At 45.4% G+C, this 27,269-nt stretch overlaps 1 protein-coding gene across 4 annotated transcripts in view; it reads right to left on the reverse strand.

The window, feature by feature from the left end:
* Positions 1-2,933: 2,933 nt before the first annotated feature.
* flncb (filamin C, gamma b (actin binding protein 280)) overlaps positions 2,934-27,269 on the reverse strand; it is a 58,192-nt gene continuing 33,856 nt past the window's right edge. For 2 of the 4 annotated variants that reach the window (XM_043713905.2, XM_043713903.2), the window contains 21 exons: positions 25,484-25,673; positions 24,708-24,731; positions 23,690-23,937; positions 20,858-20,953; positions 19,684-19,783; positions 17,765-17,905; positions 17,214-17,342; positions 16,713-16,886; positions 15,946-16,107; positions 14,674-14,877; positions 13,761-13,913; positions 13,382-13,504; positions 11,488-11,727; positions 10,152-10,421; positions 9,370-9,507; positions 7,966-8,081; positions 7,385-7,517; positions 5,418-5,594; positions 4,800-5,018; positions 4,237-4,440; positions 2,934-4,087 (listed from right to left, as the gene is read on the reverse strand). In XM_043713905.2, the coding sequence (XP_043569840.1) occupies positions 3,900-4,087; positions 4,237-4,440; positions 4,800-5,018; positions 5,418-5,594; positions 7,385-7,517; positions 7,966-8,081; positions 9,370-9,507; positions 10,152-10,421; positions 11,488-11,727; positions 13,382-13,504; positions 13,761-13,913; positions 14,674-14,877; positions 15,946-16,107; positions 16,713-16,886; positions 17,214-17,342; positions 17,765-17,905; positions 19,684-19,783; positions 20,858-20,953; positions 23,690-23,937; positions 24,708-24,731; positions 25,484-25,673 (3,429 nt within the window). In that variant the 3' untranslated portion in view covers positions 2,934-3,899. The remainder of the gene's footprint in view (positions 4,088-4,236; positions 4,441-4,799; positions 5,019-5,417; positions 5,595-7,384; positions 7,518-7,965; positions 8,082-9,369; positions 9,508-10,151; positions 10,422-11,487; positions 11,728-13,381; positions 13,505-13,760; positions 13,914-14,673; positions 14,878-15,945; positions 16,108-16,712; positions 16,887-17,213; positions 17,343-17,764; positions 17,906-19,683; positions 19,784-20,857; positions 20,954-23,689; positions 23,938-24,707; positions 24,732-25,483; positions 25,674-27,269) is intronic. The other 2 variants (XM_043713906.2, XM_043713904.2) reach the window with 1 other exon arrangement.

Consider the following 27,269-nt stretch of genomic DNA (forward strand, 5'->3'; position numbering starts at 1 on the left):
CACTTAATGGTAAGGTCCTAAGGAGTGTTGCTGAACAAAGAAACCTTGGAGTGCAGGTTCATAGTTCCTTGAAAGTGGAATCGCACATAGGATAGTGAAGATGGTGTTTGGTATGCTTTCCTTTATTAGTCAAAGTATTGAGTACAGGAATTGGAAGGTCATGTTGTGGCTATACAGGGCATTGGTTAGACCACTGTTGGAATATTGCGTACAATTCTGGTCTCCCTCCTATCGGAAAGATGCTATGAAACTTGAAAGGGTTCAGAAAAGATTTACAAGGATGTTGCCAGGGTTGGAGGATTTGAGCTATAGGGAAAGGCCGAACAGGCTGGGGCTGTTTTCCCTGGAGCGTCAGAGGCTGAGGGGTGACCTTATAGAGATTTACAAAATTATGAGGGGCACAGATAGGATAAATAGACCAAGTCTTTTCCCTGAGATCAGGGAGTCCAGAACTAGAGGGCATAGGTTTAGGGTGAGAGGGAAAAGATATAAAAGAGACCCAAGGGGCAACTTTTTCACGCAGAGGGTGGTATGTGTACAGAGTGAGCTGCCAGAGGATGTGGTGGAGGCTGGTACAATTGCAACATTTAAGAGGCATTTGGATGGGTATATGAATAGGAAGGGTTTGGAGGGGTATGGGCCAGATGTTGGCAGGTGGGACTAGATTGGATTGGGATATCTGGTCAGCATGGACAGGTTGGACTGAAGGGTCTGGTTCCATGCTGTACATCTATGACTCTAGACTCTCAAAACCCACTGCTGTCACTTTCTGCAAGCTTTCTTCATTTAACTAACATTCAGCTCCTCTATTCTTGTTGCTAAAGTACACAGCTCCCCCCATGTTCCATCTGGGAAAGTTTTGCTTGCTCATTCAGCCCCTCTAAAGACAGTGTTACCCTCATTATGTCATCCACAGACTTGTCCATTGTATACTCACTTTCCTCAGCCAAGTCATTAATATATATTCCAAACAATTGCGGCCCCAGAACGAATCTCTGTGTCACTGTTTAAAAAACCTGCCTCTCCTTTAATCTTCTTAGGGAAAGGAATCAGCCGTTCTGACTGGGACTGACCGAGGTGACCCCAGATCCACAGCAATATAATGGACTCTTAACAACCCTCTGAAGTGGCCTCAGTTCAAAGGCAGTTAGGGATTGACAACAAATGCTAGCTTGGTCCATACCACGTGCATCCCAATTTTATTCAATGTAAATGTCAGAGATCGGCAAGTGGCAGTTTGCCAGCATTGAAGACTGCACGATGGTCCATCAAAAAGAGGTGAAGACCTTAAATATGTTTTCCTGTGAACTCAATGCATTTAAGAGCTGTGGGAGAAAATACAATCTCAGAAGCTTCTTTAACAAGGTCTTCATGGGACGTGGACTAAGCTAGCACATCCTGAATTGCTCTGGACAAGCTGCAGTCCTTGAAGTGTAGATACATTCCTAGTTAGAGGAGTTCTAGTTTTTTGACCCAACAGCATTTTAAAAGAACATCTATATGGTCCCAAATCAGGATAATGAGGCTGAGAGAGGCACTTGTAGGTTATGGGGTTCCCACCCATGATCTGCCCAACCTGCTAGGTGGTGTTGGTTGCTAGAGGAATCTAAGTGAGCTTACATGACCAGTGATACAGACTTTCCCATGTGATAATCATACTCATTAGCAAATGATTGCTGACAAATGAGTTTACTGCAACAACAGTGGTACATACAGCTGACACTGGGTGAGTGCAGAGTGAATATTGAAGGAAGCAGCTGCCAATCAAACAGGCTGCTTTATCCTAGAGCCTCGAGTGTTGCTGGAACTGTATTCATCCAGGCAAGCTAGGAGTATTCAATCACACTACTGCCTTGGGATAGGCTTTAAAGGACACTAACTTGTGGCCACACCCCACAGTACTTATAGGATTAGTATGAAGTCAGTTGGTGTGGAGTGGTGGATATTGAGGGCTGTGCTCAGATTCAGGTTTGGGAAGGTCAGTGAGGAGGATCATGATCCTAAAACGTTAAACTACATGTATCATTCAATTTATCAGCAACAAGGAATCTTGATCAAATGGGCTTAAAAAAAGACAAACAGCTGGATTTCAACCTGGATAAATACAAACCAGGATAGGACTTATATAATTAATGGTAGGGCCTTGGGTAGTGTTCTAGAACAGAAGGACCAAGGAATGCAGGTCATAATTCTTGGAAGCTTACTTCACATAGATAAGATGGTTAAAAAGGTATTTAGCACAGTTGCCTTCATTGTTCAGTCCTGAGTATAGGAGTTGGGAAGTCATGTTGAGGTTGTACAGGACATTGGTGAGGCCTCTTCTAGAATACTGTGTCCATTTCTGGTCACCCAGTTATAGGAAGGATATTATTAAAACTGACGAGGGTTCAGATTTAGTAAAATGTTGCTGGCTGTGGAAGGTTCGAGTTATTTAAAAAAAAGCTGGATAGGCTGGGATGTTTTTCACTGGAGTGAAAGAGGTCAAGAGGTGACCTTATAGAAATTTATAAAATCATGAGGGGTATAGATAGTGAATGGTAGTTCTTTTCCCTAGGATGGGAGATTAAGATTATGGGGCAGATCAAAGAAGAGAAATATTTTAAAAAGATTGAGGGGCAATTTTTTATTAAAAAAAAAACAAAAAAAGGGTGGTTCACATGTGAAATGCTCTTCCAGAGGAAGTGGTGGATGTGGGAGCAGTTACAACTTAATACATTCGGATAAGTATATGAACAGGAAAGGGGTGGAAGAATAATGTCCAGGAGCAGGCAGGGTGGGACTGGTTTAGTTTGAGATTATATTTGGCACAGACTGGTTGGACCAAAGGGTCTGTTGCCATGCTGTATGACTGACTCCACAACAGAGAAAATAAAAAGGCAGCTCAAAATGGTGTCACAGGTACATCTGCATGAAGGAAAATAGAAATCAAAAACTTATGGCAAGTTAGCAGGTGTATTTTATTATTCTGCAGTTTCTTACCAAGAGGATAAATGTACCAAACACGTGGGTATAACACTTTCGTACAAATCAGTTCTCTAGAAATGGACAACATAACTTCAAACACATCCCCAAGGGCACCCCCCGTGTGTCATCACCATCACACGGTCAGGCTCATTCCCAAGAGCACAGCAGTCCAACAATTAATTGCCTTCCTCCAAACTGTGTCAGTGCAGGTCAAGAGATCAGGGTCAAGAGGATTGACCATCTAGTGAAGGGGGAAGGACAAAGGGAAGGGAGAGGGGGCAGAGTGATGACTGATTATTTCTGGGGACCAAACACCTGGGAGGTCCTGAGGCAAATCCTGTAACTCCACAAAGCTACAGCACAGGACCAGGGTGGAGACACTACCTGGGGGGCTCATCCCTTCCAGTACTGCAACACCACACACTGGCCCAGACTGGTGGGGGGACAGACAGCCAACATTAAAAACAAAGTTCTCAACATGTTTTGCCAACTTTGGGTCTCTTGTCAGAGGAGGAGAAGCTGAAAATTAGTGTATAGGTGATGCACCTATTCTCCACCCTCAAAAAAATAAAAGGACTGTAATAGACCAGCCTAGGGCTGGAGCACCAGGAGACAGCGGGGTGGGGAGGGGGTGCAGAGACAGACTGAGTCAGTACTGATTCTGTTAAACACCCTCCACACAAGACAAAAACCATACAAAAATATTTCAACAGCTTTTAGTTACTAGGGAGCCTTACAAGAAAAATTACTAACCATTACGGCAAATTCAGGCACTTCCAAATCCATTTGGTATGCAGCTTTTGACCAAAGACTCCCTCAGTTGGGGAGAAAATAAAAAAAAAGGAAGCCTTTGGATTTAAAGTTAAATGTTGTTTGTGATTTTGATAGTTTGGATCCTGGGAGATGAGAAAAAAAAAATCTTAGTTCTCAGCCACTCAGGGGACAGTGGCATGGAAAGGGCTGCCAGGCACACTCTCATCGCCCCACTTCACTATTAGTATGTAGTCACCCTTCTCCTTTACAGTGTATGTGACATTGTAAACCCGATTCCCCATGTGCTTCACATACACCTCCTCACACGGAGTCTTCGGACCATGAACGCCCACCATCAACATGTTAGTTCCTGCAACAAACAAGAACTAGGATTATTTCCAGCCCACCACACAGGGAGACTGATTTGTCATACATAAACAGCCACATATCCTCCCCTCCCCCCACCGTGAGGCTGATTGTGTTGGAAGATTCCCCTTCACTTTGTGGTCTGACCCCTACCTGCTTTGCTGCAGTCTACAGTGAAGTTATTCTTCTGCCCAATGAAAGCCTTGGACAGGCCGGGTCCTCGAGCTACCACCTTGCTGGCATCCGATGCAAACTTAGGCATCGCTCCATACCTGCCAACTGTGGCCGACTTGGTGACTGTTTCAACCAGAACAGTAGATGTCTCGTGTAAACTGTGACCCCCAGAGAGGCGGACACCTGGAGCAGGGGGGGGGGGGGGGGAAAAAAAAGATATGCAACCTGGCAGTTAGTCTGGTATTCAGCTCCAGCTTTCACATTTCTCAGTACAGCCTGGAACCCCAGCTCCCTGCCAGCAGCTAACACCAGGGCCTAGGCCCTTTACCTAGCACCACACAAAAGCCCCAGCCCAAGGCTCACAGATTTTCTTCAACCAGACAGTAGAGCAAGGTGAAGGTCCCAGCCTTCAATTCAAATGGTAATGTACAGAGCCCACACCTGAGCAGGGACATAGCCCACAAAAGTTCCCCCCCCCCCCCCCCCCCCACACACACACACACCCACACCAAAACAGACAACATTCCCCAACCTTTCCTCACCTGTGACCTTGGCTTTGAATGGACTCCCAACGATATGCTGAGGACCACCGTACTTGATGGAGATCAGGTAGTTTCCAGGAGCCATTGGGGTGTAGGTGACCTTATAACCCTCAGGACAGTCCTGACAGTCCATCTTCACTTTGGATGGGCCATCAATGGTGACAGAAAGCGCACCAGCTCCAGCATCGCATGTATTGATGATAAACTCCGAGGGGACGCCTAAACAGAGAACACAGTTACCATGGAAATTCACAGCCTGTCTCACATCCAGGTATAACTGAAGTGCAACACTCAAACTCATGCTTTTAAAATATCTAAACCCTCATGTCCTCCAATCAAACAACATTATTCCCGCCTCTGTTAGATCCCAGCTGAAAGACAATCTATTCCACACACAAAACTACATTGCCTCTGCTCCCCACCCCCCCTGCCACTCTCCTCCAAACCTCAAATTAGATTACAGCCTGCAAGTCCCCTCCTAGGTACTCAAAAGTATACCCAGCCACACCCCCCAATTTCAGCTGGTCACTTACTCACTCTGGTGAGTCTGGGTTGCAAATCTTACATGAGGTATTCTCTGAAGAATGTGCTGGGCCAGTTTGCCCTGAAGAACTGTACCTGTGACTCCTCCTTCCAGGCCTGGGCCATAGGCAGAGACCAGACCAGGATCACCAGTCTGGCCTGGCTCACCCACTCGGATCCTGAAGGGGCTGCCTGGGATGTGGCAGGAGTTGAACTTGACATCTATGGAGTGGACACCATTTTCCCGTGGAATGAAGCGGATTGCAAAATTATCTGTGAACAGACAGAGGTATTTTAAGATGATAACAAAATAGTGTGTGCAGGAAATCAGAAACAGAACTAAAATACACAAATGCTCACACCTGACCACTTCTAAAAAAAAAGGGAGAAAATGAGCTAATTAAAGTGTTTCAGGTCATTGACTCTTCGTCCCTCACCTTTAAACTTTGCAAGGAACATTCCCAGCATTTGCTGCAAAGCATGGAGTGTTGTTCTGGCCACTTCCTGGACATGTGCCATGATTAGCTCAACCATCACACTGTAAAGCTACGTGACAAGAAACAGTATGGAATGTTCTAGACTCTAAAGTAGCAGCCCTCGTGCTGCAGTCCTTTAGCCTTGTGCTATGATCATGAATGGGCCTTTGCACTGAGGGACCAAGTCTGTGGTTAACCCCACCATCCCCCCAAGCAGACCATCCTGGCCCCTCATCGTGTATATCACAGCATCCAAAGTATTGGTACTGGAATGGGGAGGAAGAAAGGAGATCAAAACATGTGGCTGCTCTCCAGACAGGGCTTCTCTATCCACAATAACTCCGCTCAAAAAAATATTTCTGATGGCTCCTCTCCAAGTGAAAGATGGGTGTGGGGCAGGTTGGGTAAAGAGAGCAGCAGCAGGGTTTGATTCCAGGTAAGTAATAGTTAGCCCAGCTGGGTGGCAGGAAAAACCAAGAAACTGAAATAAAACATTCCCAGAAAATGTAGAAACTAGTAAAACCCTTCATATGCAGTCTATAAACAGGCTTAGTTGAAGGAGCTAGCAGGAAGATGTCCTTATTTCCTCTCACTCAATAGCTCACCCCTCTTACTTGCCCCACACACATTCTCTCCCTGCTCTCTGTTGTGTTCCAATTGAAGTCTTAAGTCACCTTACTCTAGAAAGTATGGTATGAGTACTTCCATTCCCCTCAAGTGTGTGCCAGTCATTAGATTTTAATGAGGATCTACCCATCCCCAGTAGGGGGCACTGTGGGTGTAGGGAGCAGAAATACCTGCACAGGTTAGAAACAGACACATGGGCAGGCAGGCTGATGGAGACAAAGATAGATATGAGAGAGAGAGAGAGAGAGAGAGAGAGAGAGAGAGAGACACACAGACACAAACAGAAAGACAGAGACAAAGAGACACACACAAAGAAAAAAGATTGACAATACAAGGTTGTATAGAAATTGCAACAACTAGAGCAAATACTAAAAAAGCAAGCTCTGGAAAAGGTGTGGAGACGGAGGTTAAAATGACCTTGTTCTGTCCTTCTAGAAGTTTCTGAATGTTATTGGAAGCTTCTGGTCCCCGAGTCTCATGTTACAGCTTAAGCCTGAGGCAGCTGCTGTGAGAGCAGACAAACCACGTGGTATGGGAATGAGCAGTTATTCTGGGTCAGGTCACTGACACCCCACAGCTAAGTGCTCCACATCTGTCTAGACTGTTCCCACCTCCCCATATCCCTCCTCCTCCTCTCCCCCCCCAGCACAGGGGACTGCTTTGCTCCCAGACTACCTCCCAACACCACCATTCCTGTGGGAGTCAGCAGTTCAGACAACTTCCCTCTAATCACTTTTCCTTTTGTTCCCTCAGAGACTCACTGCCTGGGAATTCCATGCTCTGAATTTACACACCAGTGCCTTATTGGAACCTCACCCTGAATCAGGAAGCAAATTTAATCTGTTTAGTTATAATGAGCAGACAAAAATAGAGAGAGGTGACACAGACACACAAAAAATGAAACAAGGAGCAAGAGAAACTTGGTAGGTGATGCTACCCAAACAGTTCCCAGTCACTTACCAGCATCCACCTCAGACACATAGCATTCCTCCACAGAGCCTGATGGAGTCCGCACTTTTGCGTCAATGATCCCTCTTGCTCCGTTCAACTGAACTGCGAATGAGGCCTGTTGATTAACTTTTAATCCAGATTCCTAAATACAGATAGGCATAGATTAAATAAACAAACCAACCAAGAAAGCTCCCTCTACATTCTCAAACCAAGGATTGCTTACCCACAGTAAGTCCCAAAGAACATCCCCACCCCAATTACATTTTTTTTTTTAAAAAAAGGGAGGCTAGTGGGGTTGTCTCCAAAATAATATGGACTCTATGGACTGGGCAATATCTGGTGGTGTTAAATTACTGCAGAACCAGTGGCCAAAGTAGTGACTGGACAGGCTGGATCTAAGAAAGCTGGGACACAATCATATCCCTTCACAACTCCAGCGTTTCCACAGTGCTGCTGCTGACTCCCGTTTCCAGGAACCTTTACATCATTCAGTTGCCCTCTAACTAGTTTCAGATCTCCATCAATTGCCCGTCTCCCCTGCAGCAGCAGTCCCCTCCCGCATACCCCTCCACCCCCACCCTGGGCCTCACCTGGAGGCTAGTAACGGTGAGTCTACGAGCAGCATCAGAGGGAGAGGCAATTGGAACAACAAATGGCGAGTCAGGAATATGCTCATCATTGAACTTGATGGATACTTCATAGTCACCTGGAAAATGAAGAGGAACTCCATTTAGATCAGCTGGCTACAGGGTTAGAGTAGAGACAGAGTCTGTGGTCAGGAGGCACAGTGGAGGGTCACTTGCTGCCCAGTGTACAAGTAGCAGCTGTATGTCAGACCAGGCACAGCATAGAGTACCCTATAGTCAGGATACATCAACGTCATATCTAATGACATCTTGTCCATGTTGGACTGCATTACAGAGGAGAGCGCTCTCCACAGTATGAAACAATTTGTAAAGAATCCTGGGATATCCCAAATCAGGTTTATTGGCTAATTAATGAAAACTTAAGTAAAATTGAAGTGCAAAGTCATTGTATTATGGGATAGTTTACTGAACCAAGTTTGTTCAGCAACACTCCCTAGGACAAAGACCTTTGAGTGCAGGTTCATAGCTCCTTGAAAGTGGAGTCGCAGGTAGGTAGGATAGTGAAGGTGCTGGTATGCTTTCAGTTATTGGTCAGAGCTTAGAGTACAAGAGTTGGGAGGTCATGGTGTGGCTGCACAAGATGTTAATTAGGCCACCTTTGGAATATTGCATGCAATTCTGGTCTCCCTCCTCCTGAAAAGGAAGTGTGAAAACTGAAAGGGTTCAGAAAAGATTGACAAGGATGTTGCCAAGGTTGGAGGATTTGAGCTATAGGGAGAGGTTGAATAGGCTGGGGCTGTTTTCCCTGGAGCATCAGAGGCTGAGGGGTAATCGTAGAGGTTTACAAAATCACAAATGGCATGGATAGGGTAAATAGACAAAGTATTGTTGTGCGCGCGTGCGTGCGCGCGTGGCCAGAGGAAGTGGTGGAGGCTGGTACAAGTACAACATGTAAAACAGAGGCGACTGGATGGGTATATGAATAGGAAGAGTTTGGAGGGATATGGGCCAAGTGCTGACAAATGGGACGAGATTGAGTTGGGATATCTGGTCAGCATGGACATGTTGGACCAAAGGGTCTGTTTCTGCACTGTACATCTTTATGATTAACTGTTAAGTAGCGAGAAATTACAGTCTGGCTTTCATTGTACATGTTTTCAACCAAAAAGTTTGGAAAAGGGACAAAAAAAACTTTAAAAAGCTAAAGACTTCAGCAACAATCTAGCAGAATGCAAAGGGGCAACCCTGTGAGAGAACAGAAAGAGAAAGACCAAGACGTTAGCAGAACTCGAGACCCCAAAAAGGGCAGCGTACCAACAGATAAAATAACAGTAACAAGTTGTACAAAAAAGATAGATGTTTGGGGTTACCCAAACTCCAGAACAATTCAGGGTCTGATTTACTAACCAGGTTCTTGTACAATGTAGGAAACTCCACATGATCCATCCTTACGATCCTCAAATGAGATCTCAGCTTTGCTTGGGCCTTCCACAGCAATGGAGAGGCCTCCAGCTCCTGCCTCACGGGTCCAGATACTGAACTCCGCTGAAAGGAAAAGGAAAGAGAGAATGTTAATGGCAGGAAGGATAGAGATATCCAGACTGATCACCATCTATTGCTGTGGTTCTGTTCGCCGAGCTGGAAGTTTTTGTTGCAAACGTTTTGTCCCCTGTCTAGGTGACATCCTCAGTGCTTGGGAGCCTCCTGTGAAGCGCTTCTGTGGTGTTTCCTCCGGCAGTTATAGTGGCCTGTCCCTGCCGCTTCCGGTTGTCAGTTTCAGCTGTCCGCTGTAGTGGCCGGTATATTGGGTCCAGGTCGATGTGTTTGTTGATGGAGTTTGTGGATGAGTGCCATGCTTCTAGGAATTCCCTGGCTGTTCTTTGTTTGGCTTGCCCTATAGTGGTAGTGTTGTCCCAGTCAAATTCATGTTGCTTGTCGTCTACGTGTGTGGCTACTAGGGATAGCTGGTCGTGTCGTTTCGTGGCTAGTTGATGTTCGTGGATGCGGATCGTTAGCCGTCTTCCTGTTTGTCCTATATAGTGTTTTGTGCCGTCCTTGCATGGGATTGCTTTATTAGGCTGAACGTCCTAGAGACTGACCAGTCACCCAACCTGACCTCCCCAGAACCTGGGCCCTTGTTCCTGAGATTGAGCTCTGATGAAACAAACAAGTAACCAATGGCAACTCACCTGCCACAGCAGCAACTCCCCGCTCCAAACCAGGGCCACCAGCACGGACCTTGTGGGAGCCTCCCTCGCCCAAAGGCCCGACTGTGAATTGGAAGGGGCTACCAGGGACATGTTGGCCACGGTATTTGACATTGACAGTGTGGGAGCCCATCTCCTGTGGTATGAAGCGCACACTGTACGTGCTGTCATCGCCTTCAATGATCTCTGCTTCATCAATCTTCCCAGATGGGCTGGTGACTTGTGCAGTCATCTCCTGAGCCCCAACCTCCACTGTCAAAAACAAAAACCACAGAACACCATTACAAACTAACTTGGCCAAAAACAACTTCCTGTTTTAAATACTTTGTCACCCTCTAACTCTGAAGCTGACAGAACAGACAGCAATACTTGAACCGGAGTGACTCACTTGCTTCTGGGTTAATGCGTAGACAGCAGACAGCTACTCAAATTGTTAGAATGTGATGAGTGACTTCCCACAGGGATCGACACTGCTAACATTCTGGTTACAGTGAGTAAAGAGAAAATGGTGTCCACCTTCACTGATAAAGATCAGCATCATTGCAAGCAATATAGTTGGAAGCATACAAGTACCAAAATATTTACAGATTAAAACTAGTAGTAAAAAAAAAACTTTGCCAAACTGGTTTCAGTACAAGTGAATACAAGCTTTGGACCTAAAACAGTTTTAAGATGGTGAAAGCTTAAAAACAAAGGCAGCCCAAATAGCTTTGGAGATCTTGCATTGTAAAAATTACTACAAAGTATCCTGATCAGCTACAGAAAATTTTTAAAAAGTCTGATTTTTTTCAAAATTCACTCATGGGATATGGGTTTCAATAGCCAGGCTAGCATTTACTGACCACCCCTAATTACCCAGAAGGCAGTTAAAACTCAACCACATTGCTGTGGGTCTGGAGTCACAGGTAGGCCAGACCAGGTAAGGATGACAGATTTCTTTCACTTAAAAAAGGTGACATTGGAAAACTCATTTGGTTCACTAATGATTGACAATGGTTTCATGGTCATCATTAAACTCTTAATTCAATTCTTTATGGAATTTACAATATCATCTGCCATGGCAGGATTTGAATTAGTATCCCCACAATTAGTTGGATTAATAGTGTAGTGACAGTTTCACTAGGCTACTGCCTCCCCATTTAGAGAGGGTGATGATTTGAGCTTTTCATGGTATGTTAAAAAAAAGGGACAGATACACACACTTACAACAATCGCACTGATTGGCAGAGCAAGCTCAAAGACCTGAAAAGCCTCAAAACAAGCCTGGTTTCTCTTTGAAAAAGGGCCAGCCCACACCATCAGTGGGTCTGATACACACCTTCGGCCCGAGGGATGTTGGTGAAAGTGCCTAGACTGTCCCGGCCCATGAACTCGCCAAAGACATTGTGGAAAGGATCCCCTCCAACCTGCGTGGACTCCTCCACTCGCACCTCTCGTTTGGTCTCTCCGCCCCGGGTTTTACTGATCTCTGTGCGCTCTGTGCGGGTGTAGGTGTGGCTACTGCGGGTAAAGGTCCGCGTCAAACGCTCCTGGGCAGATACCATCTGAAACCAGTTTCCTGAGGAAAAGATGGAATGGGGGCAGGAGGAGAGAAGAACAAAGAATGTCATTAAAGGAGAACACAGGGCCATCTCATCCCAGACCTATATTTGAACCATAAATATTACATCAAGATCTTTAAGTGATTGAATTAAGATTAACATCAATCAGCTTTTGTTGCTAACACTGGACATGGATCAATAACATGACCATTGGTCTCTCCACACGTGGACTGTGTTAATCAAATCACTCACTATAGGAATATTGCTGCAACTAGCTCAAAGTTCCTGGATCAGGTGAGCAGCTGGAAAAACTTTAATGTGAAGGAGGGTTGATAAACAGGAGGAAGGACGACTAGAAGGACATGCTGATAGGATGGGAGAGAAGGCAACTTGCTGAGGAGCACAATTACCAGTTTAAAGCTGTTGAATTAATGCCTTGACACTTAATGCTAGAATGTGACATTTGCATCCCCAACAGGCAATTCCTACAAAGTTCCAAGTGGAATAACTACATTCAGAATTTTTTTTCTCCCCCTTCAGCGTCAAGATTCCTCCAGCTCCATTTCCTCAGCAAGTGAGAAGGAAAGCTTAGACTAAATGTAGTCGAGCTGTAGTGAGGCAAATTAAAAATCTAATCCTGATAAAGAAAAAAAAAGAGCAGGGAGGTGATGACATTTTAGAAGAAAAAAAAACAGTAGGAGCCTGGGAAGTATTAAGGCTCAGAAGGACCTTGGAGCCTCTAGATCCTTGAGCACAACAGGACAAGTAGATAAAAGTAAGTTTAAGATGGGATTTTTGCTATTTCCAGTCAAGGCATTGAATATAAGAGCAAGGATGAGGAGTTTATGATAAAGCAGTGTATACAATGCTAGTTATGCATATGCTGGAGTACTGTGTGCAGTTCGGGTCATCACAACAGGAAAGGATGTGATTACATTAGAGAGCATGCAGAGGAGTTTCACCAGAATGCTGCCTGGGCTGGGAATGATTCAGATATGAAAGTGGGACAACAACCCAGCCTCGAGAGCAGAGAAAGCTAAGGGTTTGGTTGGGGGCGGGGGGCTGAAACGTCATTGAGGTGTACAACGTTTGAGGGGCATATGCAGAGTAGATAAGGGAAATATTCCTCCCTAGGAGGGACGGATAACCAGGAAGCACATGGCTGAGGGTATCTTGAACACTCTCCCTGGAAAAAAAAAGGGTAGAGGGAGATTGGAACCTGAAAGATATTTTAGTATTTGGATGAGCACTCAAGATTCCATAGCATGGGAGCGGCTCCTGGCTAAGCGCTGGGAAATGGGAAGAGATGGATGTTTGACGACTGACATCTTTCCGTGCTGTAAAAACTTTGAAAATCAAGAACCTGGAGTCTAAGCATGAGCAGTTGAGAACCCTCCTCCCACCACTGGAGTGGGTGAAGATGGGAAACCCAGTGCTGCTAAACCCAAAAACACATATCTTGAGAGATTGGCCTCTGAAAAAAAAAACAAAATCAGTGACACTTGGGTTGCCTCCAGTCAGTCAGAACAGAACCTGAAAGAACAGTATCCAGTTACACCAAGCAATAAGACAAATACAGGATAGGATGAGGAGAGATCAGAACAGAAGAGGAATAATTTTAAAAAGTTTACCCCGTTGCAGAATAACTCCTCACTGGAGGTCTACACATACCTGGAATCTTCAAGTTGAGGTCACAGGTGCTGCCCACAGTGGCAATGGAGGGAGCCTGGCGTCGCCTAGTGATACTCTCCTTAATCCTTCCTTCACCAGTCACCTTCACTGTAAAGGGGCTTCCTACAAACACAATCACAGTACTCAGTGTTACACAGTGACTCATGAGCTGGAGTTCCACTACAAACCCCATGTTATTAAAACCATAACTGGATTTCCCCCCCAGTGCCTGTCTCAGCTGCCCTCTATCTCTGGGCCCACTCTGAACTTTATGCCCTTGACTGTCTTCCATCTGCAGTGACCAGCAACCTGCCCTTTGGGATCCCCCTTCCAGTGTTTGGTTACTGAGGGTAAGAAGCTGGATTTCCCACTCCCTTACCTGGCACATGATGGTCAGCAAATTTAATGTTGATGATGTAGTTGCCTGGTTCAGTTGGACAATAGGTCACTTTGCATGTTCCATCCTCTAGATCCTCACAATTAATGTCAACTTTGCTGGGACCCTCAATGGACAGACCGAGTCCTCCATAACCTGGTAAATGTGAAGGAAGGAGGGAGGTGGGGTGGGGTGGGGTGGGGTGGGGGGGGAAAAAAAAAAAAGAGAGCCTTCTGTTAATGTTTGGAATTGTCTGCCACAGAAAGCAGTGAAGGCTAGCTCATTGAATTTATTGAAGGCAGAGCTACTTTAATTGATAGGTGGTCAAGGGATAGGGTGAAATTAAGGCCACAATCTGAACAACCAATGTCAGAACATGGAGCAGGCTCAAGGGCCAGAGGGATTACTGCTAACTTCACTTTTACAGAGGAAGCTCATCAGCAATTTCCACTCCCCACCCACAAACTTAAACCCTCTATAAATCACAATGAAACAGGCAAAGGATTGTCAATTTTTTTTTAAAAATTGAAACTTGAACACTATCTGTTCATATCTGCACAGAATAATCCCATTGCCCAATCAGCAACCAGGTCAGTGATTGTACGCAAAAGTGGAATCCTAGTAGTTATATACAAAAAGAAAACCTCACCACTGAGGACCACTCAAGTGGTACTGAAGGGCAGCCCTGGTTAGGAGTAGGGGTCTGGAGCACTGACCAAAAACATCCAACCACATTTTTCTCCCCCCCGCCCCCCCCCCCCCCCCCCGTTTACTGCCAGCTTCAAAAAGGCCCAAAAATCAATAACCTGGATTATAGGAGAACTCTCAGAATGGGTCCAATTGTTAAATGTTAATCTTGGTGATCAGTTTAAGGTTGCCCAATGCAATAACTTGCTACTTTTGGAATGGGCCGTACCTGCACCTCGCGTGTCCACGATGAATTCAGACACCTCAAATGTTTGGCCCTCTACCAGGCCCTTCCCAGAAACTTTCACTTTGCTGGCATCACCAATCTCAGAGGCCCCAACCACGATCTTGAAGGGGCTGTTTGTAACATGCCGGTTGTTTTTCTTCACACTCACCACATGTTCTCCTACCTCCTTTGGAGTGAATGAAATACCTGTTGAAGAGGGAAAAAAAAAGGTCAGAGGGCTGACTCATTCTGCAGTGGCCAAAATGTTTTCATTACTTGATGTACCATATCAAACAAGACCCTCCCATACTCCTGATCCCACATTCTGTAATCTATATAATCAGAACGATGTGATTGCAATGGAGAGAGTAGAGAGGAGATTTACCCAGATGCTGCCTGGGCTGGAGAGATTGGATAGACTGAGGTTATTTTCCTTGGAGCAGGAAACTGAGGAGATGAATAATATTATGAGAGGCCTTGACAGAGGAATCAAGGACCAGGATTCATGCATTTAGTGTGTGAGGAACAGGAGGTTTATAGGAGATCAAAGGAACATCTCTCCATCCAGAAGTTATTGGAAATCTGTAACTCACTGCCTGAAAGGGTGGGAGGGGAAGAAACCACTTAAATAATGCCAATATACTTGGTACCAAGGCATACTTGAAAAATGGGATTAGAAGCTCAGATTTTAAGGCTTTTAATCAGAGTGTCTAGGATTCATGCTGTTCGGGCGTCGCTACTATTCAGAGGGTCAGCGTGGACTTGTTGGGCCAAATGGCCTGTTTCCACACTGTAGGGATGCTTAGTGGTTAGCACTGCTGCCTCAGTGCCAGGGACCCAGATTTTATTCTGGCCTCAGGTGACAGTTGGAGTGGAGTTTGCACATTCTCCCAGTGTCTGTGTGGGTTTACTTCAATAATCCAAAGATGTGCAGGTCAGGTGAATTGGCTATGCTAAATAGCCTGTAGTGTTCAGGGATGTGTATGTTAGGTGCATTAGTCAGCAGTAAGTGTAGAGTAATAGGGTAGAGAGGAATAGGTCTGGGTGGGTTACTGTTCAGAGGGTCAGTATATACTAGTTGGGCCAAATGGCTTGTTTCCACACTATTGGGATTCTGTGAATAGCTAGCCATTTGATGAGCGGCAGACTTGATGGGCGACATAGACTTGATGGGCTGGAAAGCGTTTTTCTGTGCCATTGATCTGTCTGACTCAGGCAAAGACAACAACCACCTGGCAGTCAGTTTCTGGCCACTGTGCCTGGTTGGAATCTTACCAATATGCCTGTTGGGCAGCCTCTTGAGCAAGCAGGGCTCCTCATTACCAGATGGAGCTTTGATGCTGGCGTTGAGTAGGTTCAGGTCAGTCTCTGTAATCTTCAGCGAGACCTCTGTGGATGTGCCGACGTTGAGTTGCGAAGTTCTCATCGAGTCATCACCTACACAGAAATGGTTTCATCAGTCAGGTACAATTCAAAGATACCTGCAGTTCCTGGCACCGGGATCCAGGTCCAATATGTTTATAAGTTAATCCCATGACTGCAGCGCTGTAGGTGATTGGCCATCAGTCTGGCTGAAGGACAATAGGGGACTGGTTACTCACCCAAAGAGACATCATTTACCCTTTTCCATACCATTTACCCAGCACTCCCATATGCAGCAATGACACACTCACAACAGCACTCAGTCTTCAACTATCATCCTCTCACTCACTGGAAACCGTGCAGTTGGCCAGAAAACACCTCCCTGCTAACAGGCAGATGAGACCCTGACATGGTGGAGGTGATGGTTCACTTTATCCACCGTTCCCCCACATACAAACTCCCTACTCCCTCTTCGTGGACCTACCACTAAATGGCTAAGATCAGAATAAACTTAAAACAAGACCATGATAGAAGGCACATGGCTACAACAGCAAACCCAGGTTAGGAGCATCTATATCAGGTGGGAGTGTCAGTCGGAGAGCACCAGGATCCACAACCATTGGCTGACACCAGCCACCAGAGCCAAGCTTTGAAGAGTGGAAAAACAGAGCGGGAATTACCCATGATCTTGGCAGTGAAAGGGCTTCCTGCAATGTGCTTGTCATCAAAACGAACAATGATGTTGTAATCTCCAGGGGCTGTGGGCAGGTATGACACAGTGCAGGTGCCATCCTTATTGTCCTTGCATGTGATTTCAGCTTTAGAGGGACCTTCTACAGCAAGGGAGAGTCCACCTACAGTGACACAGGCAGAGAGAGAAAAAAAAAATTACAGCAAACTGCTGAAAAGCACCCGAACATCCCCATTCCAATGCTTTCTTCAAATAAATCTGCATGCCTGGTTGCTCACCACCTCCAATCAAACCCGTCCCTTCACGTCTCACCCTCCAACCCCACCAAGCCTCAGCCCTCATTCACACCTCTTCCCTAGTCAGTGTCCAGCACAAATTCTGATCCCTCTCACCAATGCTCACTGTCTCTCTTCTTCCCCCGCCCCCCCCAAATCTTCACATTGCAGCACCATCTGTCACCCCTCCAGGGCTCAGCCCACATCCCACCTACCTTCACCAGCATCCTTAGTGACTATGGTGAAAGTTGCAGGTTTGTTCACCATTCCATGGCTCAGACCAGGACCAAACGCAGTCACATGACGACTGTTGATGGCATCCACATAAAACTGCAATGGGCTGCCTATTATCAGAGGAATAACCAATTAGAGTCAATGCAGCATCAAGGTCAATGCAAAAGGTCAGCCTCCCCCCCCCCCCAGGGGCAACAGCTCACAGTCAACATGGAGCAGGACCAATATTCACTTAGTCAGAGCCACAATCTCCAGAACCTTTTGTAGGAGGTATTAGGCTGGGGTAACTATTCTTTATGCACATTCTCTCAATCCTGAGATTTACAAGGAGGTGGTGGTGGTGAATGTGAATGTGATGGAGTTCAGTGTCACAGCCATCCTTGGAAAAGTAAAAGATTCAGATGTGGAGGCCTTGAGACAAGAATTAGCCCACTGACAGTAAACAGACATGCACATATACAGAAACATGCATGTGATGTGGACAGACCAGGAAATCTCTGGACTGGGCAGGTAGTCAGCTTATTTCACTCACCTGGGATGTGGTTGCCATCATACTTTATGTCCATCTCATGGAGACCCTTCTCAACGGGAGCGTATTTAACAGTGATGGTTCCATCCTTGTTGTCAGTAATATTTGGGCGGCCAGTTTTACCAGATGGCATTCGGACTTCACCTGGAATAAAAGGAATGTTTCAGAATGAATCCCAAGAAACAGGTCACATGCAATTTTCAATGCACAAGTTACTTTTCCTCAGAAAATAAAGATTAATTGAGCCTTCACCTCTTAGTTAAGATCTAGTGCAGACATAAGGGGAGAAGGCCTCACTCAATAGGATAGGGAGATAGAAAAGTAGTCAGATCTTTGGGAAATAGTGATCATAACCTAGAGTGCCTGCAGAGATTCCTCAGAGCCAGAAGATGCTGGGTTCAAATCTCAATTCAGACAAGAGCCTAGAATCAAATTAGTCCTATGTAGTACTCTTCCATGCTCTGCAACCGGATCCTCAATTTTCTGACCCACAGGACAGTGAAGATTGGGGACAATATTTCATCCTCACTAACACAACACTGGAGCCCCCAGGGATGTGTACTCTGCCTCTGACTGTACTCACTGTATACCCATGATTGCATCACCAAATACTAGACTAAATGCCATTTACAAGTTCGCTGATGACACCACCATAGTCTGTCAAATCTCAGATGGCAACAGAACAGACAGGAGTTGGAAGACCTGGAAAAAATGGTGCACTGACAACAACCTAGCTCAGTGCTGGTAAAACCAAGGAACTCATTGACTTTTAGTGGGATGTTACTCATGCCCCTTACACATTAACAGCACAGAGGTGGAACGAGTGCAGAGTGTCAAGCTCAGAAAAGTGGTCATCAACAAGCTTTCTTGGACTCACATGGATGCACTGGTTACAAAGGCCCAACAATGGCTCTTCCTCAGGAAGCGGAGGAAATTTGGCATGACGGCGAATATCCTTGCCAACTTTTATAGGTGCGCCATCGAGAGCATTCTGTCTGGATGTATCACTACCTGGTATGGCAACAGTACCATTCAAGATCGGAGACGGTTACAGAGAGTGGTGAACTCGGCCCGGACAATCACAAAGGCCAACCTCCCGTCTTCAGAACCCATCTACCAGGCCCGCTGTCAAGGAAATGCCGCCAGTATTCTCAAAGATCCATCCCACCCCGGCAATGTTTTTCTGCAACCTCTACCATTGGGGAGAAGGTAGAGAAGCCTGAACACACGCACCAGCCAGTTTTGAAACAGTTTCTACCCTACTGTTAGAATACTGAATGGACTCAAAAACTCTTAACATTCGCCTGTACCTATGTTTTTGCTGCTGATTACCTATTATTTAAGTATCTATGCTACTTCACTGTGATCTGCCTGTATTGCTTGCAAGACAAACGCTTTTCACTGTGCCTTGGTACATGTGACAATAAATTCAATTCAATTCAGTACAAAGGGAGTGCTATACTGTCAGCAGCGCAGTCCCACACTACCTGCCAGAGGGAAGTGTGATTTTCAGAGGAGTTAAATCTGAGAGGCCATCTTTCCCCTCAGCTCAGTGTTGAGGGTCTCACACCAGTGAATAGCAGGGGTGTGGGAGTTCTGCCACTTATATTGGCAATAACACCAAGTAGTGGAGGAAATCCAAGTCAGGGTGGGAGACGAAGGGTTTGGCACAGATCATTGATCTCAGCAAATTAATCTTTTTGACTAGTCCTCTTATGTTGTAAAAGAATTTTACACTTTCATTTCTGAAGCAGCACTGGCCCCATACAATGCGTATCTCAGCACCAGCTCTCATTCTGGCACACCATGTGTCTCTCAGTATTAACACAATGAACCAAAACAACATCGCAATGGAAGTCTCAACACCAACATCTTGCACCATCTAAGCCACCCTGCTGCAGCGGAGAGGATTGCAATCCCACCTGTGATTTCTCCTTTCTGCACGGTGAACGGGATGACCAGGTTGAATGGCCGGAGACCATGATCCAGAACGTCAACTGGGACAACAGACTCCTCAGTGGCCTGTATGGAGCAACAGAAGGGGAGCAAAATTTAATATCCAGGACTCAATATTAGGTGATCACAAAACGGAAACTTTACGATAAGCTACTGAAAGGAAGTGACAAAATTTATGGAATACTGAGATCCCAATTTAATGCTGGTTCAGAAGAAAGTATGAATATCTGCAAAAGGAAAGATGGTCTGATGAATGGGAGAGAAAGAGGGGATAGTGAGAGTGACAAAAAGTGACTTAGACAACATCAAAAGAGAGACAAAAAAGGAAATACTGCACTGGGACTGGGTCACATTGAGGTCATTGGAAAGCAGGTCAGCCAGCCTTAGCAAAACCAGCAGCCTGTGGTAAGCTGATTGGATATGACTCAAGATCCTAGGGATGTTCAAAATGGGTGGTGGTCTTGGTCCTCCACCAAAATGGTCACATGCAGTTTAAAATCATTCGATAGTTAACCCCATCCACCACTGAGCTGCAGACAGACCCTCATGTAGCATGTGCACTCCTTGGTGAGATTGCAAACTCCTAGTGATCTGAATCCACCAGTTGTGAATGAGTGACAGCAAACTCAGCTCCTAGGTAAAATCTCTATTTCATTTCTCCGTGTTCTCCCAAAGCTATTTGAAAGCCAATGAAGGCATGAGAAGGACAATTGTGGGGTAGGAACTAACAGAAGACCCCTGGAGCCCCATGACTACAGCCTCTAGACTAAACTGACCCCTAATAGAGGTCCACAAAAGATGACCATCAGGCCACAGTTTAATAACAATTAAGTGATAAAATGAGAGTGAGTTCACCCAGACAGCTTTCTGGATGATAAATTAGGTTAACAGTGTAGGAAATTACCAGGAGCTTTCCTTCAATTAATAAACTTTGGATTGAGAGACAAGAATCAGCAACAGGTGACCCAATAACAGCAGTGCTGCAAGATAGGATTACACCTCAATAACTAGTGGCTGCAAAATTAAACAGAGAGCAAGTTGGGTAAAGAAGAATACAAGATGGTAGGTAAGCAGGAAAACAAAGTGCATGAGAAAGAACAGTCCTGTTTGAAGTAACTAGTTAGTGGTTGAATCTTATACCCAGTGTGTTGGATAGCCAGCATGGGAAGGCACGTAGGGCTGGTGTAGCTGCAACGTTTCACAGGGCTCCTCTATGGTGGGGATGGCATCACAGGCCTGTGATGGGAGGCAAGCTACAGGTTAAACATGAAATGTGTCCAATGCAAAACCTGCAACTGCATAGTCCATGCAACAAAAAAAAAAAAGAGGCAAAACATGGTAGACACCACTTTCAGCTACAGAAATAACAGTCCAGTGAGCAAAGAAATGGCTTTATTTCAGTCAGAGCCGGAGCATGTTCCTTACAGCTGTTGTCAGAATTCTTATATCCCATGTGCCATAGACTGCCCATTCAATTCATACTCATGACCTAATAACCAGATGTTCAGTTTCTGTCTCACAGTCAGACTGAATGCAAGGAATCTGGGTGTTCAAGAGTTTCAGATTACTAGAAGCTCATGAGCAGATATGACAGTAATTATTAAAGAGGGATAGGAAAAATTGAGTTGTACAGATCATTGGTTAAACCCCAACTCAAATACAGGACGGAGTTTGGATGTGGCATCACCCAGGGTTGAAAGTGACCTTTGGGGCTAAAAAGGGATTTAAGAGGATGCTCTCCCTTCAGTGTAGAACTTTAAAGAGCTTTCGTAAATAGGCGTTTAGTATGGTTAATTGATTCAATTGAGAGAAACAGTTTTCCCAACCCCCACACACTGGACTGAATGGCCACCTCCTGTGCTGCAACAATTTGGTGATGGGTGTGACCAGAGAAAAAAAAAAGTCAGATCTCTGCCATTCCAGAATTGACATGGAAGTGTGTCTTCACTCCCAAAGGATGGGGAGATCTGGAACTTGCTTCTCAAAAAAGCTGAGGCGCTGGAGGTCAGTAGAAATTGTCACAAGAAGAAAAAAAAAATATGTATCAAGGTGATGACAGAAACGAGGCAGGCGAATGGAATTTACATCAGCCACAATTTTGCTAAATGGCAGAGTAGATTCAACAGAACTAGAGACAGACTTCTGTTCTTCTGTCCTTCAAGCAACTAACCTTCTCATTCTCAACCCATCAGGTCACCTTTCACCTCAAAGAGCCTGGCCTCTGACCTCCAAGTCTGATATCTTCCCACACCACCCAATTCCCCAGTTAGATGCAGTGAGAAATCCCAGCTTGGATCTTCCAATCGCAGGGTTTGTGTAATAGTTCAGCATAGGAGGGGTTTCCCTGGATCAGAGGTCATACGGAGGGAATTGTGACGACCAACGTCTTGGAGAATTTGATCATTGGCTGATGACAGCACAAAAGAAAAACATTCCATTCAAATGATTGTGGGTGGTTACTGCTCATTCAACATTATCCAAAAAAAGTACCACTTCCCAGTTCTCCACACAGATTGGAATGTTTTCACTTGAGTATTTATCCATTTGAAAGCTATGACTGAATCTAGATCCACCATCCTGCTAGGGAATGTTCTGCAGAGTATCATTTTTTTTCTGTACAATGATTTATCTTCATTATGCTGGCACTTTTGATAATTATCCAAAACCTGTATTCGGATTACAGACATTCCTGCCATAATTAACTAACTGTCTTTCAGATTAAAAGTGACAGACATCTCAGTAGGATTGTTTGGATTCTTTCCTCCCCATTTCATTAAGCGAATAACATCCTTCCTTTTAAAAAAAAAAGAGTGCAATAGCAGTGCTGGACACGTTACAAACAACGTCCAATTAGGTTGACCAGAGTTTATTACAACTCCACCGCTTGTGCTGTATGGAAGAAGGGCTTATGCCCGAAATGTCAATTCTCCTGTTCCCTGGATGCTGCCCGACCTGCTGCGCATTTTCAAGCAACACATTTTTCAGCATCTGCAGTCCTCTCCTTTCTCCTGCTGTATGGAGATGCATACAGATGGAAAGGAACTCTTACATCTCCTTTTACTTGTTTTCAAAGGAAAGGAAACATTTGGTGATTCATCTTGCCAACATTAAGGATTTGCTATGCACACTGCCCCAGATCCAGCTACTGCACCTTTCCATGGTAACAGTAAGGTTTTGCATTATCAGGCAACGGATTACACTTTTATTAATTGAGTACTCCTGATGCTGGAAATCAAATCAAGTAAGTTTTGGAATTACAGGTGGCCCCCAGGTTGCAAGAGGATTCTGTTCTGGAATCTGTTTGCAAGTCCATTTGTACGCAAGTCAGCATGCAACATGAACGAACTGCTTGTGAGTACAGGAAATATCTGTAGGACAGATATTTAAAAATACACCCTGATTGGGGTCACATTTGTACACAGGAGAGTGTTTAGCTGGACATTCCAACTCTGATCCCTTGTATTCCACACAATGTGGCAGCACCTGTGCAGAGGCAATGTTTCAGGCCAGCAACCGCTCACCAGAGCTGGGAAGGTTTAAAAAAAAAAGTGCGAAAATGGAGAAAAAGCCTGAATTTGATAGCAAACAACAAGGTCGGTTTGTGGTAGATTGCAAGATGAGACAGCAAGAGGGATTAAGTGCCAGAAGAGGATTAGTCTGCCAAGGAGGAAGAGGTGATGGAGCAAGATGAAACAAATAAGAACAAAAATGTTGAGAACAGATGGGCTGCTGTCTGAAAGTTAAAAAAAAAACGACTTGAAATTGTTGAACTCAACGTGGAGTCTGTAACGTGCCAACCTAAAACCGGTCATGGGGCAGCTTTTCCCAGTTTGAAGCAAGCTCACAGAGCTGAAACTTATCCCTGTTTCTCTCCACAGATGCTGCCTAACTGTTGAGTATTTTTAAACAGTTTTCATTTCAGAGTTTGGAAATGTGCGCGCACTCTGGCGTTGTTAGATTGACATCACTTACCACCACATGGAAGGGGCTGTTGGGTATGAGCTCACCACCAAAGCGGATGGTGATGACATATTTGCCAGGTTCAGGTGCAGTGTAATAAATGTCGAATGTCCCATCTCTATTCTCCACCACATCAACATCTAGCTCAGCTCCATCAGGGGTGGAGACCTTGCAGGTGACCTTCCCTTTGCCGGCAGCCTTAGCATCCACAGTGATGACTGTCTGCTGGCCAATCTGGATGGTGGGACCAAGTCCTGCTGCTGTAAAAGGATCAAACGTCATCATCATGAGGTTGAAGAGAAATACAGTTCAGTATCAGCCACCATACTTGGAGTGGTTTTTTTGGGTGCGTCAGTCTCTCACAGGGCAAGACCCACACGATGTTTTGTCAACAATGAGCTTTTGTTTTTTTTTTTTTTTTAAAATCAACAGCCTGCAGTGGAGATTGGGACAAACGGAAACCTGCTCACCCCCTGGTGTGTAACACGTGCAAGTAAGCCAGAAGGAGCTCATCCTAGCATGGGGAAGGTCAAAGGGCAGTGGGATGTGGCCAGCACAGGTCAAAAGGGCATCAAATTCCATAATGCCTAGCTCCATTCCCTAGGTCAACCTCGCTGGGTTACAGAGAGGGTCAAAGATAAAAATCAGTGTTCCTGCTCCCAAAGCAGAATACTAAACCTGCTGCAGATTGGAAATAAAAACAACAAGTCTGAAACACTCAGGTCATGCAGCATTTGCTGAGAAAGAATGGAGCTAAAATGTATTGGTGGTGATGATGATGATGATCTTAACTCCGTTCTGGTGAACAGATATCAATCCAAAACATTAAAATGGTATCTGTCTGTCTCCCTCCGCAAACAATGAGTGACCTGCTGAATATTTCAGCAGATCCTGTTTTGACTCCTGCTCTAGATCACAGTCTAGTGGCCCCTGGGTCGAGGCAGTGTCGGCAAGGGGACAGTGCGGGGGAGCAGATGGATTGGTGGATGGCTGAAGATGGAAGGAGCAAGTTTGGTCGATGGTCACTCACCGAGTCCATGGCCGCCGATCGACACTGTGGAGGGAGAGTAGCCGGTTAGAAACAGTCACCCATAAACTCAACATACAAAGGAGACATCAGCAAGAATTGCAAGATATGTAGAAGGAAGTTAAAGTCAGTCCCTGGTTTCCTATATAGCTCTGCTCTCAGACTACAGGCCATAAAAGAAAGAGGGGTCCTGGGCATGGCTTGAAAGGACAGAACCAAATCCCCAATCTTTCTCTCCTGTGTAATGAGCTGGGGTATGGGACAGCACGCACAGCGCAAACCAATTGACAAATAGCTGACAGTGCTTCCCCAGAGACTTGTACCCCTGGAATACACACTAAATGACAGCCCCTCTGAACACCAGCAACCAGGTATGCAAAGCTGGCCAGAGTCAGAGGTTGCTGGTTGGGTCGCAATGCCTTTGCTAATTTCTGCAATCCCACTGCATACTCAGTTGTGAATGTTAACCATTCCAGAGTAGCTGCACTCCCTGCTAGTGAGGTAACCACATGGAACAGTGCCTGCTGGTAGTGTGGGGATTGACGGCATGTACTGTGATGTATCAGTGTACCCATCTCTCGTTCTCACATACACACCTTCCAAAAGGTGGTGATGCAACTTCCAAGGAATCCAGAGATCCACCTGGAACTCCTTTCAATTTTCCCCTCACCAGATTCTAGCAGCTGATTGATTACCAGATCCAAGTGTCTGTACCCCAGAGAAGAGATAATCTCTGTATTCGGCAGTCATGCAGAGATGGCTGTGAGCCCTGATCATACCTGTGACCAGACATTTGCTGGCATCTCCAGTTGGCACAGCATGGATACGATATGGTGAGTAGGGGATTTCATCACCGCCGTATTTGATTGTGATGGTGTAATGTCCAGTCATATCAGGAAGGTAGGACACAGTGTACGTTCCATCTCCATTATCACGGATGTTGGCTTTTTTTGGTTTTCCCTCGGGATCCTGGGAGGATATGGCAATGTCACAGAAATCAAAATACAGCAGGAATGGAACTTAGAAGTAAGGCTTTTGCACACACCCCATGTGTCTATTCTCCCACTCACCAAGATTCTAATAGGAACCTCAGCCAGATTAATTTGATATATCCAATTAGATAACCCAGACCTGGTCATCCAATTAGTTATATTTTACATTCAAAAATGGTTCTGCAACACAAAGAAGTCACCAGATTGGTCTCACAGGCAGGCAGACAGAGTCTCATCACATGGCCTGAGCATTAGATCACAGCAAACAAATGAGAGTGTCATAGAGTCAGATGTACAGAATGGAAACAGACCCTTCGGTCCAACCTGTCCATGCCGACCAGATATCCCAACCCAATCTAGTCCCACCTGCCAGCACCCGGCCCATATCCCTCCAAACCCTTCCTATTCATATACCCATCCAAATGCCTCTTAAATGTTGCAATTGTACCAGCCTCCACCACATCCTCTGGCAGCTCATTCCATACATGTATCACCCTCTATGAAAAAGTTGCCCTGTAGGTCTCATATCTTTCCCCTCTCACGCTAAACCTATGCCCTCTAGTTCTGGACTCCCCAGCCCCAGGGAAAAGACCTTGTCTATTTATTCTATCCATGCCCCTCAATTTTGTAAACCTCTATAAGGTCACCCCTCAACCTCTGCGCTCCAGGGAAACAGCTCCAGCCTGTTCAACCTCTTTCGCTCAGATCCTCCAACCCTGGCAACATTCTTGTAAATCTTTTCTAAACCCTTTCAAATTTCACAACATCTTTCCGATAGGAAGGAGACTATAATTGCACACAATATTCCAACAGTGGCCTAACCAATGTCCTGTATAGCCACAACACCTCCCAACTCCTGTACTCAATACTGACCAATAAAGGAAAGCATACCAAATGCCTTCTTCACTATCCTATCTACCTGCAACTCCACTTTCAAGAAGCTATGAACCTGAACTCCAAGGTCTCTTTGTTCAGCAACACTCCACCCTAGGACTCTACCATTAAGTGTATAAGTCCTGCTAAGAGTTGCTTTCCCAAAATGCAGCACCTCACATTTATCTGAATTAAACTCCATCTGCCACTTCTCAGCCCATTGGCCCATCTGGTCCGGATCCTGTTGTAATCGGAGGTAACCCTCTTCGCTGTCCACTACATCTCCAATTTTGAGGTCATCTGCAAACTTACTAACTGTACCTTTTATGCTTGCATCCAAATCATTTATGTAGATGACAAAATATAGAGGGCCCAGCACCGATCCTTGTGGCACTCCACTGGTCACAGGCCTCCAGTCTGAAAAACAACCCTCCACCACCACCCTCTGTCTTCTACCTTTGAGCTAGTTCTGTATCCAAATGGCTAATGTTTCCTGTGTTCCGTGAGAGATCTAACCTTGCTAAATCAGTCTCCCAGGGGGAACCTTGTCGAACGCCTTACTGAAGTCCATATAGATCACATCTACCACTCTGCCCTCATTAATCCTTTGTTACTTCCTCAAAAAGCTCCATCAAGTTTGTGAGACATGATTTCCCATGCACAAAGCCAGGTTAACTATCCCTAATCAGTCCTTGCCTTT

The sequence above is a fragment of the Chiloscyllium plagiosum genome, unplaced genomic scaffold (genome assembly GCF_037043375.1).
Source record: "Chiloscyllium plagiosum isolate Xiang-an unplaced genomic scaffold, Cpla_swu_hap1 HiC_scaffold_23, whole genome shotgun sequence".
Classification (NCBI taxonomy): Eukaryota; Metazoa; Chordata; class Chondrichthyes; order Orectolobiformes; family Hemiscylliidae; genus Chiloscyllium; species Chiloscyllium plagiosum.